The sequence below is a fragment of the Monomorium pharaonis genome, chromosome 11 (assembly GCF_013373865.1).
Source record: "Monomorium pharaonis isolate MP-MQ-018 chromosome 11, ASM1337386v2, whole genome shotgun sequence".
Taxonomy (NCBI): Eukaryota; Metazoa; Arthropoda; class Insecta; order Hymenoptera; family Formicidae; genus Monomorium; species Monomorium pharaonis.
This window is the reverse complement of record NC_050477.1, coordinates 6,026,197-6,043,837: the sequence shown is the minus strand read 5'-3', so window position 1 is coordinate 6,043,837 and position 17,641 is coordinate 6,026,197. Positions and strand designations below refer to the sequence as shown.

At 52.8% G+C, this 17,641-nt stretch overlaps 1 protein-coding gene and 1 long non-coding RNA gene across 6 annotated transcripts in view; one reads left to right on the top strand and one right to left on the bottom strand.

The window, feature by feature from the left end:
* Positions 1 to 5,875, bottom strand: part of LOC105836601 (protein groucho) — a 69,324-nt gene extending 63,449 nt beyond the window's left edge. For 3 of the 5 annotated variants that reach the window (XR_001139081.3, XM_012680752.3, XM_012680751.3), the window contains exon 1: positions 4,523 to 5,875. Coding sequence is in view for 4 of the 5 variants with exons in the window: in XM_012680752.3 (XP_012536206.1) it covers positions 4,523 to 4,582 (60 nt within the window). In the remaining variant the exon portion in view is untranslated. The remainder of the gene's footprint in view (positions 1 to 4,522) is intronic. The other 2 variants (XM_012680756.3, XM_012680753.3) reach the window with 1 other exon arrangement.
* A 3,811-nt stretch (positions 5,876 to 9,686) lies between these two features.
* Positions 9,687 to 17,641, top strand: part of LOC105838427 — a 30,604-nt gene continuing 22,649 nt past the window's right edge. The window contains exon 1 of the long non-coding RNA XR_004965082.1: positions 9,687 to 15,865. This is a non-coding gene — a long non-coding RNA (uncharacterized LOC105838427). The remainder of the gene's footprint in view (positions 15,866 to 17,641) is intronic.

Below are 17,641 nucleotides of genomic sequence, written 5' to 3'. Positions count from 1 at the left end.
TTCCTTCCTTCCTCTTTTTACTTAGAGATTCAGGTATAAACCCAATGCACGCAAACCGTATTCGTCACTTTATGCGTATCCGCAAAAATTACAGCGTTCTGTTCTTTCAAATATACCGTATCTACAAGTGCGAAATGAGTTCTTTTGCCAAGAGATATTTTTGTAGAAAGCTCATTTTTTTTAATAATAAAAAAACGAGTTGACGGTGAAATTACATTTTTCCTGCCGACACCGGCGCAGAATAAAAATTTGCTCACGTCAGATCCATTCAAGAGTTTAAAGCTAGTCGGAAAGAAGCAAAATTGAAAATAATCACAGAAAGCTCTCTAGGTAAAGTTCTCTCTCTCTCTCTCTCTCTCTCTCTCTCTCTCTCTCTCTCTCTCTCTCTCTCTCTCTCTCTCTCTCTCTCTTTCTCATCCTCCTAGCAAGCCAATTTTCGACATCACGAGGGTTACGGGGAACACCCTAGAAGCTCTCGTGTCCGATTATTGTAATACCACGGAGATTATTTCGGCAGGTAGAGAGAAGGGAAGAGAGCTATTTGCTGAGCTATACTGTCTGTTCGTTTCGCTCACGCGTCATCGAACAACAACACCTGCGGCGGAATTGTCGCGTCAGACTTTTCTAGCGGCCGTATCACGACGATCGACTAATTACACAGCCCAGCGAGATATTTAATCATCATGACACATGTTTCTTTTTCTCCTCTTTCTCGGGTCGCGCATCAGTGGCAGCGATTATTATTTATTACGTCGTAAAGCATATCGTTGAGCAAAGAAACGGAACGACACGGAACAAAAAAGGCACGGAATGGATCGAGCTCGTGTTATATCGAGCGTGTTGATCACGCAGCAACGGGGCAGAGAGGGGGAGAGAGAGAGAGAGAGAGAGAGAGAGAGAAAGAGTGAATGAAGAGGAAAGGAAGAGGGTATCTCACTCGACCCGTCATCGATTGCGTGTATCACGCGAAACCGCGCGCTTCCTACGCCGCGCATTAACGTGTAATTGTATCTAAAAGTAAATACAGACGTCTCGCGCGATAAAATCGGTAAACGCCTCGCGCGTTACGCGTTAGCGTCGGCAGATGCGCGGGAAGGAGAAAGCGCAGGTAAGGAAAGTGGAAATTAAAACCGTCGCTGCACGCTGCACAACGCTCGGCGCTCGTACACACATACGTGCATACTATACGTATCCCGTCTCGGAGTTCCTCCATCCATTCGGCAGCGGCGGCGGCGCGGCACCGTGTAATTACGTCGGGCGAGAGCACGAGATCGCGATCCGGCCGGCTCGGCCAGGAAACGTATAATGGGAGTATAATGCGTGAAATTTACTGGCCGCATCGGCATAATGGACGACGTGACGCTCAAGATATCACCGTGATTCCATATTTCCGAGCAATGCGCGCGCGCGCGCGCGCGAGCGCGCGGCGAAGCGTGACGCCGCGCCCGGTTTAGATCTCGGATTTTAATACGAGCAATTACCGAGACGAGACGAGACAGGCCGGATCGAATCGTCTCTCCGGGGGCTCTCCCTTCGCTTCGAATGTCTGCATCGCGCATTTATCGCGCGCGCCTCGACCCCGGCCTATAATTTCGATCGGTCGAATCTCAACGTTGCGCATTTCGTCGGATATCGCCGATACGTGGGGGACACTGAGATTCAATTAATCTCGTCGCTGTGGGGAAACTTATCTGTGTTTATCGGTGAAAAAAACTGCAATTTTCAACACTTGCGAGATGACTCTTCGAGGGTCCGATCAAGCATGAGTAGCGCGAGCGTTAGAAACGTATTAAGAGTTTCCCGTGTTACGAGCGATCTCTCTCGTAAGTATCGATCCTACGCAAGAGAGGCAAAGAGAGAAAGAAAGAGATAGATAGAGAGAGAGAGATTAACATATTACTAATTAAGCGGTCCCGACGCGCGAAGAAACGAGAGATGAACATGAGGAGACGGTAGAAAAGAAGGCGAAAGAGAAAGGAACTCGCGACCAGTTGCGCGCAGGCCGCGTTTTTTCAGCTGTGCACATTTGGACGCGTTTGAACAGCGTGTCGGCGCAAACAGACCGATTAAAAGTATCAATATTTACCGAATTGGGGGTCCTGCGCAAACGTCCGCGCCGTGCAGTTTACAGGAGGCAGTAAACCCGGCGGCGAGGTCCGGTCCCTCTAATGCGCGCGCGTGTGTACGGGATGTAACCTAACGACGTCCGTCTGCCGCGTTGACGTTTGCAACGTGTACCCTACTAACTAACGTCAGCACTTCGCACCGTCCGTCCTTTCTCGCAGAGTTACGGATCACCTCCCCTTGGCTCTTGGTAACTCTAACCAGCCCTTCACCCCCCCCTCCCCCGTCTCACGACGTTCGGTTACATCAAGTGTTGGACACGCGAGGAAATATTTTAGGAAATGGATACGCACACTGTCGAGATTAACCCCGCTTGTTTAACGTAAAAAGGACTCGTAAAATTCGGCACTGAATTTGAACAATGTTTTTTTTCTTTATCATCGAACATCGAGTAAGTACGTGAAGGTTTAAGGATAGGAAAAAAGCTGAAAACAAATGGGGGGGCAAATGTATCGCTAAATAATCGTGTAGTAGTCGACACTGATGTCTTGATTTTTTTTTTGTTGAGATAATTTTCGAAGACAGGATAATAAATTTGGTCCAAAGAGAAATGTCGATTTTTCATTCGGACGTACCTTAATCACCTCGACGACAAGAGAGCTACCTACAAGAGAATTTAGTTGTAGCCTTTTAGGGAGCGCATTCACGCGCTTACTTACAACTCGCCTTGCGCTCACTACCTGCCGACCGTGTCGAGTGCACCGCCTATTATTATTGTTACTATTAGGGTCAGGCTTTTTCCCGGGGGCTCTCATTACGCCGGCCGTTAGGCCCCTTTTCTCGAGCTAACGACTTGAACAGAGTGACGCTTGACTCTCGCCTCGCGCGTCACTCAACGCTCGATCGTCACACTCGCGCAATGACCGGTAAATGCGTACGAGAACCTTTTTTTTCTATGAGTCACGTTCAAGACACGTTTGACTAACCAACTCGATTAGCGAGTCGCGAAAAAATTATTTGTTCGCGGCATTTTACGCATTTTTTTTTTGTAGCGCACGAAAGAGCTGTGCGTCGCGTAGAAAAAACCACCAGAAAAAAAGGCGTTAATATCTCGCGTAATGGTCGGAAAGGACGTTGTACGTACCGTCGAGTGAGAAAGAAAACCGAGAAACGGCACGAACGTGACGGGACTGCGCGACGACGAGTCGGGGAGTCGTGGACGACGGCGGCGAGTCGTGCGCGACGACCAAGTCGCCATTATCTCGACCGGGCCATTAAACGCAGACAGCGAGCGCCGAGTTCACCGGACAGAGAGCTCCGCTCTCTCTCTCTCTCTCTCTCTCACTCGCACGATTCACGGATCAACGAGTCCGACGTGCCGTGGCGAAACGCTTTTCGTATGACCGCAAAGCCGCGCGCCACGGCCGGCGTTCGTCCCGCCGAATTTCCCCGAGCTCGGCCACGTGGCGCGTTCTATATTAAATAAATTCAATTTCGATCCCCGTATATACGCGCGATGACCATCCCGATAAGGGTGACGCGTGCGTCATCCCCACGTCATGCCACGTGGTCGCCTCGAAACCGCCCGTCTGGATTTTCTTCGCTCAATCGTCACGCTCGGCGATCACCGACGCGTTAATAAACAATTTTCCGTGACTTACCGAAATCCGATACGCAGCCGAAACGCGAAAAGTCGCCGATCGCGAGCTCGACGATGACGTGGGGAATAGAAAAAAATTGTCACCCTCGCGATCACGCGAATACTCCATCGCGACGAAAAGTGGCGAGAAAGAGAGGACGCGGAGGGAGAGGGAGAGGGTCGTCGCGTCTGAAACGCGACGGCCCGCGATCAAGGAGCAGCAGGTTAAACAGGGTCAACGGCGATGTAAATTACCGACGTAAATCAGATCGCGCGGCGCGCGCCGCGCCGGTCCGCGCCGACGCAGCGGTGTCGTCACGCCGAGCGTGCAACGCGCCGTAAAGTGGAGCAAAGGCTCGCCGCGGCGGCGTCGGCGGCGGCTTCGAAGACGGTTTCGAGGAATAAAAAAAAAGAAAAAAAAAAGAGACCATCGCGGAGCGGCCATTTCGCGCGAGCCAAGTGGAATCTACGTCGATGTATGGACATCCCATCCGGACTCTCGTCCCCCGCTCCCTCCCAAGGGGGAGATACGATCGCGATACATCACCGCCTCGTGTCGTCGACACCCCGTTATCGGTCGGGGGTGTTGCATTCCGACGGGAGGAGGCGCGCGCGCGCGCGTCCAGCCTAATTTATTCGGCCTGAGAATTTATACATCGATTAAATCCGATAGCTATTTAATGGTTACACAATCGCGGTTTACGCAGTTTATCCCGGCCAAATGCCACCGTCGATACACACCGCCGAGGTACAAATAAACAACGCTTACTATTGTTATTATTATTATTATTATTATCGTTATTGATAATCGCTACTCACCGGATGCCTGGCAGCAGCGGCGGCCACAGCGGCCGCGTTAATTCCGGCGCTAGGATACATCCTTTCTCCTGCGTGATTTCCCGCTCGATGCGTCGACAAAGGTACACGCGACGATATCCGAGCGACAGCGACGTGTCACGCTGACTGGCGGGAGACGTGGTGATTTTCTCTTTCTCTCTCTCTCTCTCTCGGAACGCCTTTTCAAAAGTGGAGGAGATGCGTCATGTCAGCCGCGGCACACTTATTCCGACACGACAGCGGTAATAGAAGAAAAAAAAGAACGCAACAAACGGCACAGCAAACAACAACCGATAACAGAGAGAGGTGGACTGCCCTCTCTCTCTCTCTCTCTCTTTCTCTCTCTCGTTCGGATCACGCGTCGTCCGCTACGAAGAAGACGACGATCGGCACTCTCGGTGATGACGTGTCGTCGTCGTGCCGCCGCTTCGACGACGTGCTGCTACGTTTCGCTGGTGCGACGCGTACGCGGACGTGACTCGCGACAGCCCGATTTCCCGCCGAAAATCCATCGGCGGTCGCCACCAATCCATCCGTCACTACCGTCTCATCGGTCGCCTAAGTGTACACTCGTGCGTGCCCGCGCGCGCGCGCGGGCAATGCTCGGTAGCGGCCTCCCTCCCTCTCCTCTCCTCTCTCTTCCTCCTCGCGCCGCCCCGGGTCCGCCGGGTCAGGTGAGGCTGGTCGTCGCGTTCATTCGGAGTCACGCACGACGCGCGCGCGAGTCGACGTGACGAGGCGAGCGAGGAGGCAACCCGATCTCCTCGGCGGCCGTGCCCGCTCCTTCCTTTGTGCTCCGCGCGATACGAGTGACGCGCGGCTTATCCTTTTTTTTTTCTTTTTTTCGGTCGGTAAGGTAGAAAAAACCCGCGTCGCGTCCCTCTGCCGCGTCGTCGTAAAACACTGACCCGAAAGATTCCTCCCTCGAGAGCACACGTATCCGACGTAGCACGATCCTATTACTACGAACTCTATTTACTACACTCCTGCTTCTTCTTTCTCTTTTCCCGCTTCTCGACGGCGCGACGGCGGCGGTGGCGGTGGCGTCGTCGTCGTCGTCGTCGTAGTCGTCGAGCGTCGCAACACACTGTGACACGCTGGCACACTGCACACACACACACACACTCGGTTCCGAGCGCGAAAATAACGTAGCTCGCGCGAACCCGTCGCCGAGAGATCGCGAAAGGATCGATCTCTCACTCGCGAGTACGAGTTCTCGCCGCGAGAGAAATCCCGAGGAACGTCGTGGAGCGCGCGAGTTAAATGACACGAACGGACACCAACCACGGTAACGGCCACGGAGCGACTGACGGCCAGACCGACGGTGGGGGTGGGGGAACCGCGTTCTCCCACCAACGCGCTCTCCCTACTCCGCGGCTCTTGCCCCCCACTCCCCCCTCCCCCGCCGTGCGCCGCCTCGTTGCCTCGCGCCTCTCTCGCCGCTCGCCTCCCTCGTCCCGCCGCTCTATCGGTCCCGCTACTTCGCGTTTAAAGCCGCCAAGCATCCCCTCGAATGACTCTCGTCTCCTCTACGCTCGTATTAACCGGCGCGATAGCTCCTTCGCAATTAAGTCGCGTTACGTAAGGATCTCGAAAAGGCGAGCACGAAAATCACGGCTCGTTAAAACGTTGCTCTACGCGTCCCTCTTACAAATTCTATCCCTCCCTTCGCCCTCGTATCCCCGGTATTCTTACGTACGGTCGATCCGTTTTATCCTCCTTTCCAACGGGGGGAATGTTGCTCGTGATTTTCGATCGTCCACGCGCGCGCGTGTGTGCCTTTACGACCGCCTTTACGCGTCGCTCGTCGGCGATGAATGGCAATTCCGACGGAATGAAATTATATCGCCGTTACAGCGGCCTGCACAGGCGTCCCGATTCCGTCCCGTTTCCGGCGACCGACCATTTCGCACGACGCGATACTTAGACTTTACAACGATATTGCGAAACGCGGATCGCGCGCTCCCGAATCGTTCTTTCCGCGAACATATACGCCGCAGAAAAAGGTGACTCGGCGCTCTTTTCCTCGTTACCCATTGCGGCGCTTTATCGACATCGATTACCGCGCGGCGTGGCCCACGTCTGTTTTTGCCGTAGCTCCGCGGAGGCATTTATCGCCGCGTGACGACAGCGTCGCGGAACCGCGCGCAAACAATATTCGCGCTCGATCGCCCCTCGGAATTCGAGCGATTCGGCGTATCAATCTCGCGACGAGAGACGGTGACTCATAAAAAGTCGTTGCTCGCCGACGTCGTTATCCTGGCGCTGGTAGGTACTCGAGTACGAGTAGTTGGCCATGCTCCGACTACGAGCTTGGATTTTTGTGAGTCTCTTGGAGAGTGGAGAAACACCCGGTCCACCGGGTACCGAAAAGTTGTCGGTCGCGAACGGATACGCGACGCGGCATAAAACGAGGACGGACAAGAGAGACGGAGGGAGAGAGAGAGAGAGAGAGAGAGAGAGGCGCGGCATGCCGAGCATACGCGTCGGTATTAGTCGTTCCTCCGGGTTCGCTACGGCGTGTGCAAACAAATCGAAAGTTTTTCGCAAAATGGCCGTCACCGGGCTGACACGGATGTCCGCGTAAACTCCCTTTCACCCCTCGGCCCCGCGCGCCCCGTTCCTCGCCGCGCTTTTCCCCGCGCCTCGTTTCCCCGCTTGTCGACCGGCTGCCTCTCTCGCCACTCGTGATTTCCCTCACTTCCCACACTACCACAAATATGGCGCCTCCACCCGTTTTCCCAACCCCTATACAACGTAGCTCCGCATAAAGCGACAGAGTGAGAGAGGGGGAGGATACGTACACGTACGCGCAAGAACGCGCGAGCGCGCGCTCACACGTCGCGATATAATCGGAATATATGTGCACATCTGTGTATACGTGAACGTACGCGTGTGCGAGTGTGTAGCGAGTACCATCCTGTACGCGCGATTGTGTGTGCTAAGGGGGTGCCCCTATGTGAATATCGCGCGGCACACAGTCCCAAGCAGTTTCCTACTTGATTGCCGCTATCGTCCGCTCGCCTCGTAAAGGCGCTGACTCCGCGCGGACCGTGCCGTCGTGATCGCAACCTCGACCAATCGGCGCCGCTCTGGCCGACACTTGGCCAATCGTCGCACCGTCTGGCGCGGCTGATCGACTCGACGGCGGCAAAGAGTCGAATGAAAACGCGACCTCGGCCAATGGCGCGTCGACTTTTTCAAATGACGCGCATACGTAGCGTCCGCGCGGATCGCTCGCCCCTGTCCCCCCCCCCCTGCTCGAGCCTCCGCGAGAGAACGTACCTATACTGAATAAAGGTGCTACGCGAAGCCGCAGCGAAACATGAAAAATAGGGGGCCACACGAGGAAAAACACGGACCCGAGGGAGGAAGAGGGATGAGGAGGAGGAGGAGCAGGAGGAGGAGGAGGAAGAGATGGAGGGCGCTGTAGGATGGATCCTACGAACCGAGACACCGAAGGCTGGGTGCAGTCGGGGTTGCGTGGGATGGGTCGGGAAAGGAGGCCGGGACGACTAGAGTATAGAGGCCGAGGATGAGAATGGAAAAGTAACATAACGAAACGTCGATCCCATTACCTGGAGCTCTCTTTCTCCTTCTCCTTCTCTCCTTCTCTTTAGCCCTACCGCGCCATACGCTTCGCCGCTGCTGTACGCCTCACCGCGCCGCACCGCGCCGCGCCGCGCCGCGCAGTGCAACCATTCCCGCTTTCGACCCTTAATCCAGAGGAGGATTAGAAAAGCCCATTGTCATGCTCCGCGGAACGCGGGATGGGTAATACGCGTACGCGTATGCGCGACGCTTCGTCTCCTCCGTGCATCTCTGACACATCGCGTACCAACGTGCGTGCAGAAAAAAAAGACGGCGAAAGAGAGAGAGAGAGAGGGAGAGAGAGAGATAAAGAGATTTCCCTAATGAAATATAATAAATACGCGAGGAGGAGCGGCGCGCGCGCCATCACTGTTCCGTTTATCGCGAGAATTGTGCGCTTTTTGCTCGCCGGACGAGTCTATCCCCCTCGCTGGGCATCCATAACCGCGCGCTCTTTCGCGTCCGCCGCGCCGGCTCTTTATCTTGTTTTCACGGGGTGAGAAGGAATATAAGGCAGTGCCGCGGAGTGTTGGCGAAGCTGTCGGTCGCGCTTGGTCGGCTGCGGTTTGCGCGAAGCCGCCTCGCCTCGCCTCGCCTCGCTTACCTGCCAGTTTGCGTGCGCGCTCGCAACGTGGATACCTCTACGTGTCCCCAACGCGGCGCGGCTCGGCTCGGCTCGGCTCGAGTCAGCTCACAGCTCGGCTCGGCGCTCCGGTGTTCACCGAACGGTGGAGGAGAATTGGAAGGAAGCCGCGAGGAACGTAGCTGCGCCACGGGAGTACGACGAAGACGAAGGAATGCGAGAGGAAGGGCGCGATATACCGCGAAAAGCGCCGACGAGCGAGACACTCTAACCGTACCGCGCCACGCCGGCAGGCGGCTACGAACCGGTCGCTGCGGTCGCCGCGGTTAACCGCGCCGGTGCTCTCAACCCGTGGCGACCGCGACGGTCACGCAGCCGCTGTACCAGCTTCCTCCGCGCGTACAACTCTCTCGAAACGGCCCGATGGATTCGCCAAATTACGCTCGCGACTCGGAAATTCTCTCTCTCTCTCTCTCTCTCTCTCTCTCTCTCTCTCTCTCTCTCTCTCTCTCGGCATTCTACATCTACGCGAAAAGCCCACGTCGAGCCCACGTTGAAAACCGAATAAATAAACTCTCCGGAGTCTGCTGACTCGCGCGATAATAGGGGGACACGACCGTCATTCGCAGTACAGAAGGATGCTATTTTAATTAATCGTTATCGGCCGAGAGCCTCTTCGCTGCGCGACCTACCTCCTCTTCCCCCCTTTTATTCGTCGTCCCGGAAGAGCGGAAGAAGGGAAGCGAGTCAAAGGAGGCCCACAAGACGACTTGTACGCGCGAACGACGCGACGTGGGCTACGGTCTTGCCAGCGCGGAGATTTGCGAGGATGACGAGGCGCTTCTCTGTGAGAGCACTCTCGTTAATATTTTTGCTCTTAGACAGCAATGAGCACGCATGCGCATACCCCCCCCCCACCTCACGCATACACACAAACACACACACACACACGCGCGCGCACGCACGTATAGCCAGATTGAAAATTACTAAATGCCGAATCACCACCGCTGCTAACTCACACGCACATGGAGCTTAATGGAATGTGGAATTTTATTGTTCCGACACTTTTCCATTATGCAAATGTACCAAACAACCGCTTCGCTCCGCGATACGCATCGAGGAATCAATTTTAATTATCGTTGCAACGAATAATTAACAGATCATGTATTGGGATACAAGAAAAAAAGTTTACGTAAAAACCAATGAATGATTGCCGCGCGCGGTAATTGATTGCCAAAATCATTGTTAATATATCAATGGAAAACACAAAAATCACATGTCTCTGTCACAATCATTTTCCCGCGATAATACCAGAGGCCTCAAAAACTGAGGATTAAAACATAATCCTATATCTCTTTTGTCGATTTTCGCGCAATGTGATCGAGATATTATTCCTCAAGTCAAATCATTCAACAACCCTCTCTCGTCAACTTGGTCGAATGTCGTTAACGCGGTTGATGAAAACGGAACGAGGTAGCCGGTTGATTAATACTTTACCGATTGGAAAAAAGTTGTGGATAAGGCGAGCGGTGATTTTGGCCAAATGTTATTTTGATCGTCGACGGGTGTGCGTGTGCGTATTCGCCTGAAAGCTGCGACTCTAACCGTGGCTGACAAATGCCTTCCGCGATTCTGGCAGCGGTGTACCGTTATCCAAATTACAAATAACACACCGCCGTTGACGTTTTATCCAACGCCCGAAGACAAATTGCAGCCAACGTAGGACGGCCGAGCTCGAGATTATCCCCCTCTCACCGCTGCGCGTCTTCCAACTACTCTTCGTGGTGTAACCGCGTGTCGTGGACTCGGTTAATACCGGTAGTTGCTCGGCCCCTTGGTCGGCACACAGAATTAACACGGCGAAGTGTATTTATGGATCAGGCCCGACCAGATATCCCGAGGAGGAGCGCAGGCAGATCGTTCCATCTCCACCTTTCCCTTCCTCTCGGTTCGCCTCGTCGCTCTCGTCGACGTTTCTTTTTCTTCCTCCACGGTGGAGGATTAATTAATGAGACTGGACAAGCCAAGCATTATTACCTGCTTTACAGCACGGCGCGGCGCGGCGCACTGGCGTGGGAATGTCTCCTCTTCTTCCCTCGATTATTACACGTAGCGGCGAAATTTGCCGAGGGAACTTGGACCATTAATTTTCATTCGCGATCGCATGATAGGTCTCGGACATGTAATGATCCAACGTGCTGCCGATCACGTTTTTTTATCTCCTTCTCTCGTAGCGTGGAAGGAACCGCGCGCACGCTCACAACCGTGATGCAACCTTCCGCGTGCACTCGAGCCGCACACGCCGCTTGCATTTCACATCGGCAGTACGCAAACAGTGCAGCGAACGTGAATTTGTCCTCATATCAGCAATGATTCCTCATCGCCGCGCGCGCGCACCCACGTCCTTTATCCCAGCCGAGTACGTTTGGGCGCGGAACGTTCTCGGGCAACGCCGAGGGCGCGATAATCAAATAACATCGGGCCGCCCTTGTGCCCGACGCCATTGGCCCACATCCCACCGCATGCAGGACGTGATACACGTGTACTCGCAGCGTGTAACGCGTGCTCGAATATAGTGGTCTCTCAGTGTGCATCGCCGGGGCATTTGCCATGCACTCGCAGAGAGCCGCGTACCACGCGTAATGCACATTTGTAAAGCTATACACGGGGCCCCGCGCAACCGCGACTAGACATTTTTCACCGTGCCGCGAGTAACTTCCTTAATTGAAACCTTTTGTGAAGGAACAAAGTGTATTCTCGGTAACTGTATAAAAAAAAATGGGGGGGGGGGAGAGCAAGAGAGAAGGAGAAAGAAAGAAAAAGAGTAGAAGAAAAAGAGAAATTTGCCGTCATTTCAACTTTAATAGCAGCAGGAAGAAGAAATTACAGAGCGCGCGATATTAATGTCAGCGCGAAAGAGAAAGCATTATTATAGCCGCGACCGAGACGCCTGCGGCTAAACGTGTAATAGAGCGCGTTTAAATTGGAGCGAGACTTAATTGATTAAAATGGACGTCGCGGCTTGGCTTAAAATTCGATTTTAGGTCAGTCGCGAGTGACTAAATTAACTAACGAGATATTAGTGCCGCGGGGTAATTTAAGATCTTCTGGTAAGACGGTTGCTCTGTCGTCGTATCCAGGTCGCTTATACAATGTTAAACGCGCCGATCGATTTTTCCCCGAATAGTCTGCGACTGATATATCTATGTTGCACAACGTTCATAAATAATTATCGATACCGCGCCAAAGTGCCGAGATATTTCTGAAGAAACCTATATATTTACGGGCTTGCACCGATTTTAAGAGATTTACAAACACGCGTGGAAAACGACTAGACGACTAGACGACTCGAGAATTTCGATACGTGGAAGAAATATGGTTTTTTTTCGCGTGGAAGTTGTTTTCGTTTACTGACGACGATGACGACGTCGAGAGGAACAAGAGCGAGGACGAGGACGAGGACGAGGACGACGGCGACGGTGACTACGTGGTGACGGCGAAGAGGGTGATTTCGTCACGGCAGTCACGATCGTCACGGTCGTCGCGCTGTGGCGAAGCAGAGGGAAACGAACGACTAACAGAATCATACTCGGAGGCTATGGAAGGTTTTTAACGGTCGATTTGCCGCGCAAAGCTCTCGTGTGAGTCGCCACGCCACGCCGTGTCCTCTCGAACTTTTGAGCGGCAGCTAAGAGCGACGGCGACAGCGCGACCGACGCTCACCCTACAGCCAGTTAGTGCCCTTAAACCGTCCGTACCCTATACGCCGTTCGGCGTTTCGTCACGCCAAACGAGGGGGTCAAAACTGGCCGCAGATGTCGGCCATAAACCTTGTACGGGCACGACCGAATGTACCAATCGTCCCCTCGTACGTGTCCTTTCCCTTTTCATCTCTCTCTCTCTCTCTCTCTCTCTCTCTCTCTCTCTCTCTCTCTCTCTCTCTCTCTCTCTCTCTCTTCCCGTCGTTTCGCCATTGTATCTTCCGCCGAATACACGCCCTTAAATAAATCTATCCACGAACTCCCGTCGCGTCGCGTCGTGACCACCAACCACCTACCCCTGCCTCCGTTGTCCTTTGTTACCTCGGCGCTGTTGTTACCGAGATTAGGTTCGCGTTCCACGCACGTCGTCGTCCGACCTGTCCCTCGACTCGACAATCCCCGAGTTGCTTTTTTATTGGCCGACGGTGGGTCGATTTCGAGAAATCTCGTCCCCTAATCTCGACGTAACAATGTCATATTTGCATCGAATCGACGTATCACGTTCCGGGATACATTCGCCGCGTAATACGTACACGTTTACGAGCGTGTTAATCCTGATGGCGCGCGGCGGCACAGCGCGACGCACGCTGCCTCGCTGAAGCGGCGAACACCTATCGGACGCGACGGCGCGGGCAACCGTGACACGCTTCGAGAGATTCCACCACGATCTTTAATGACGAGGCGCGGCGGATCGTTAACGATCGCTCGTCGACGTTTAATTAGCCGAGGCTCACGATTACGAGCCGCATTCGCTCACTCGCGAGCAACAAGCAGAGCCCCGCGGCGTAATCGCAATAGCCGCGACTGTAACGACCCGTGCCGGAGGGGAACTGTAAAAGGCTGGCGAGACAACGACGAGATTCGCTTCTTCTTCTTCTTCTTCTTCGTCGTCGCTTCTCTTTCCTCCCTCCTCCCTCTCTCTCTCTCTCTCTCTCTCTCTCTCGATCCATCCGTGTGTATTCCTCCGCGCTCCTTTTGCATTTCGACTCTTTCTCCATCCGCGGCACTTTCGTTGCACGCACGAAGCGAATCGGCAAATTACGACGATTGAAATTCAATTCCGCGCGCGGTCGAGCGGCTAATTAGACGCAATTGCGACGGCGGCGACTAGGCAACTAGGCGACTCGTCGTCAGTATGCAGACAGAGAGAGGAATGAGAGAGAGGGAGAGAGAAGAGAGAAGAGAGAGACCTCGAGTCTACCCTGGAGACCCGCATGTGTTGCAGCTTGGTGATTATGAAGCGAGGGAGCTCGGTGATGCCAAAAACGCCGGAAGTTATCTCTTCGAGCGAGATACATATGCGCGAATATAATCGACGTGGCTTAGCCTCGAGACAGTCGAGGGTACGAATTATGTGTAGCCTGGGAGAGCACGTAATCCGCTTTTGCGATTCCAACCAGGAGAGACATACCTCTATGGGCTGTGCGTACGTGTGTGTACGAGGTCGTAAGCCGGTCAAAACCCGTAAGGCGCGGAACGATTAACGTGGTCGGGCATGCGTGACGAATAATTATCCATTCGAAAGCTGCGTCGGCAGTCTGTCAGCGTTAACCGACCTCGGCGTATGCCCGCAATGTTACGACATTGAAGTCGCAAACGACGTCGATGGTCGTTTATCGATGGCTACTCCCGTACTAAACGTTTGTACCCGCTGACGTTACAGCGCGTTATCGTAAATATGTGCGCGCACGCACAATTAAAAATTCCTATGTCGTTTACGTGTTAAAGTACCGAATATAATCGTCGCGAGTCTTCGTACAAGTCCTTTAGTCGATCGGGTGTCGAAAGCGGTCAAATACGGATTACAGATTCGTTATAAACGGTAATCTGCATCGAGTTTCGACGGTACATTTTTTTTATCCGTATAGAGAGAGAGAGCCGAGACTTCCTTTAATGAAAATTTGAACAAAAGATGTAATTTTGTTAAACGTGAGGTGTAAAATTTCCTTTCTTTCCGGGACAGGAAGAGTCTCATTATACGTAAAAAGTTTAGCAATTCGGCGCTGACAATTAGCACTTGTAAAATCGCAAACGGGCGTTGCTGTACGAGACAGACGGCGGACCCTCTTCGATCGAGCTCCGTGTTTACCGAGTAAACAAATCGCCCCGATTGAGGGGAACCGTGACTGCCGCGTCATCGAGCATCGGTCTGTCTCCCCGCTTCGCCCTCTCGAACCATCGACTTCACTTCACGGTTCGACGTTACCAATGCGATTCCAGCTCGTGCCCATCTCTTCTAGCACGTTTTTACTTTTCCCCTCTTCTCCCCCCAGTTAACTATCGCGTGGTCTATCGCGCTATTATTATCCCGATCCGAGTCGTGGCGTCATTATTATCCACGAGCGCGGGAGGTCGTCTGTAACCATTGCATCGCGACGGGCGGTGACTTAATAACAGCTCGCTACGTAAGTGTAATAGACGCTGCCGGTAACGTAAGCCCGCTAATTTATCGCTTTTTTCCACAAGTCCTCCCTCCCTCCTCTTCCTCTCTTACTAACAATCTATTCACTAACAGATTGTTCACCTTTTTTCACAACGCGTTTCGCTTCCTTTTTAACGACGCGCGTTTCGTCAAAGTTGATGTTTCGTCGTTTGCTCGACAGACATTTGCCAAGTTCGAACGAGAGAGTCACACGGTCGAGATAACACGTCATCCATACAGTTGAAATAACAACTATTTCGCAATTGGGTCTTTTTTTTTGCCGCGTTGGACAGGCAGCTTCTCGACGCGGATGTCCATCAACATTTGCGAACGTGTACGTACCGTAAATGGTAATCGGGACCGGGAAAGAATCAGGCGCGTGATTATTGATTTGCTAAGGAATCGGCGCCTCGAATCGACGAACATCTGTATTCCCGTGGTATGACAGGGACCGTTTAACGCGCTACTGACTTTCTACGGAACAACGACCGCCCGCCTGTTTGTCGGTGGCACTTTCGCTCCGCGCGCGCGATAACGATCGGAAAACGTCCGCTCTCTCGTCGCGACAATGGCTTGTCACTTGGAATAATAATACGGAGCTACAGCATAGGCACCTAGAGAGCGGGGATGGACCTACGTTCCTACCGGCAAGTTCCTTGGGGCGAGCATAATGGCCTATCCGGCGCACACTCGCGCTCACTTGGCCCATCTGCATACGGGGTGTGTGCGCCCGTAAGAACGATTGTCGTTACCATACGAGAAACGAGAGTGGCCGAGAGTGCGATCCCTCCGGACGGAGTACCGAGACAATGCGCCGTTTATCTTCGATCAAGCGGCAGAGGAGGAGGAGGAGGAGGAGGAAAGGATCGCTCCGCTGATGCGTAACGCCTCTCCTCGAACCGTAGGAGCCGATAAATCGCCGTTAAAACGTGCACTGGAGGAATTCACCGCAACTCGGGCCTTTCGAGGTAAGCTGTTAACTATGCGCGAGAAATTTTCATAATTGTTCGTAAAACACGCAATTCGATAGGTTTATTGTGGCTTTTGAAACTTGTATATGCCTACGTCTTTCGTCGAGTCATCGTTACGTGTCACACACGTTAAAGAAACATAAATCTTTTTTGAGAAGATTGTGTTTTTTTTTTCCATCGTAATATAGTAAATCGTTAAATGAGAGGAACATGATTTTGACATCTGTATAAAAGTGAAAATAGCTTTCAACAAAGTCTGTTTCGAGGGTCATCTTCCTCTTTCTCGGTTTCTCCCGATAGATATCCATTGTTCGGTCGATGCATCCTGTCACGCGTGCGCGAAGATGAGAGAGAGAGAAAGAGAGAGCGAGAAAGGAAGAAGTAGCCGGACTGGATGACAGTAAATAACGAGAGATTCTCGAGAAACTCTAGCCGCCAAGTTGGGGATGTCGGAGAGTGTACGGGCAATCGAGCATCGGAATCGAAATTCGATACCGGCGCGTACACACGCCCTCGCGTTTAGAGATGGTTTTCAGGACAGCGGCGTGAGGTGCGAGGTCCGGGTTAACCGCAAGCGAAGAGGATGCTCGCGCAACGGAGCTGCAAAGGGGAAAGACGAGAGAGAGAGAGAGAGAGAGAGAGAGGGGGGGGAAGAGAGAAGGTGTAAGCCTCCTCCATGTAATAACTATTATCTTAACGGGAAGGTACTCTTCCTTTAATTCACGCGCTTTCCGAGACACATCTCGCCCTCCTGCTCGGTATCGAGTTTACGCGATGAAATCACGAACGCACGTGTGCCTATACCAGAGCTAATAATAACATGCACGAGCGCTCGATGAGAGAGAATCACCTCCTAATTATAACTCGGCTACTAATGATCCGTGAAATTTAGTAAGTACAGCGCCGTGGCTCGTAACCTGGAAATTAAACGGTCCGCCGGTCTGTTCGGCCCCGCCGGCGGCGGCGGCGGCGGCGGCGGCGGCGGCGGCGGCGATCCGACGAAGCAATCGCTTTACACGACGCGACTCGATATAGCCCCCTTCTTGCTCGCGGAGTTATTAGAGAAACGTCAAAGATACATATACATAAGCGCGCGCCCGTGTGTACGTGGATACGTACGTGCCGGTATCGATACCCTCTCGCCGAGTAGACGGGCGCGCGCGGTTATGTATTACATCCATTAAAGCCATATGCACGCGCGAAGGTACGCGCGCGCGGTGGCGAGGGCAAGTTTGTAGGTACCTGACGTTAATACGTTCCGCCTGGAATCTGCATCTGCATAAGACAGCACCGTGCGAGCGTGCAACCCGGGGCGGACGATCAGAAACCGGGGAAGGGGGAGGAAGGAGTTCAGACCGGTACTAATTATTTCGCCTCTCTGACACGATTGTTAGTCGTCCGTCTCGACATTCTACGATACTTTTCTCTATCTCTCCCTCTCACTGTGATTTATCTTGTATCAATAATATAGCGTTTTAGTCTTTGTTATCGCACCAGTTCATCTGCCTTATCTCTCTCATTTTGATCGATTTTTATGTGTTCTTTGCGGACTAAACGAAGCATAGAAATTTATATGTACTTAACAAGTTTCCTTCTTTTTTTTACATTAATGGAAGCTAAGATTTCTCTCCCTCTCTCTCTCTCTCTCTCTCTCTCCCTCTCTGTCTCAATTTTTTCCTATAAGCACTTCTTTCATTCTATTTTAGTTTTTATTCTTTATTTATACATGTTTTTCTTCAACGTCGCGTGTCCCAGCGACAGAAAGAACGATTG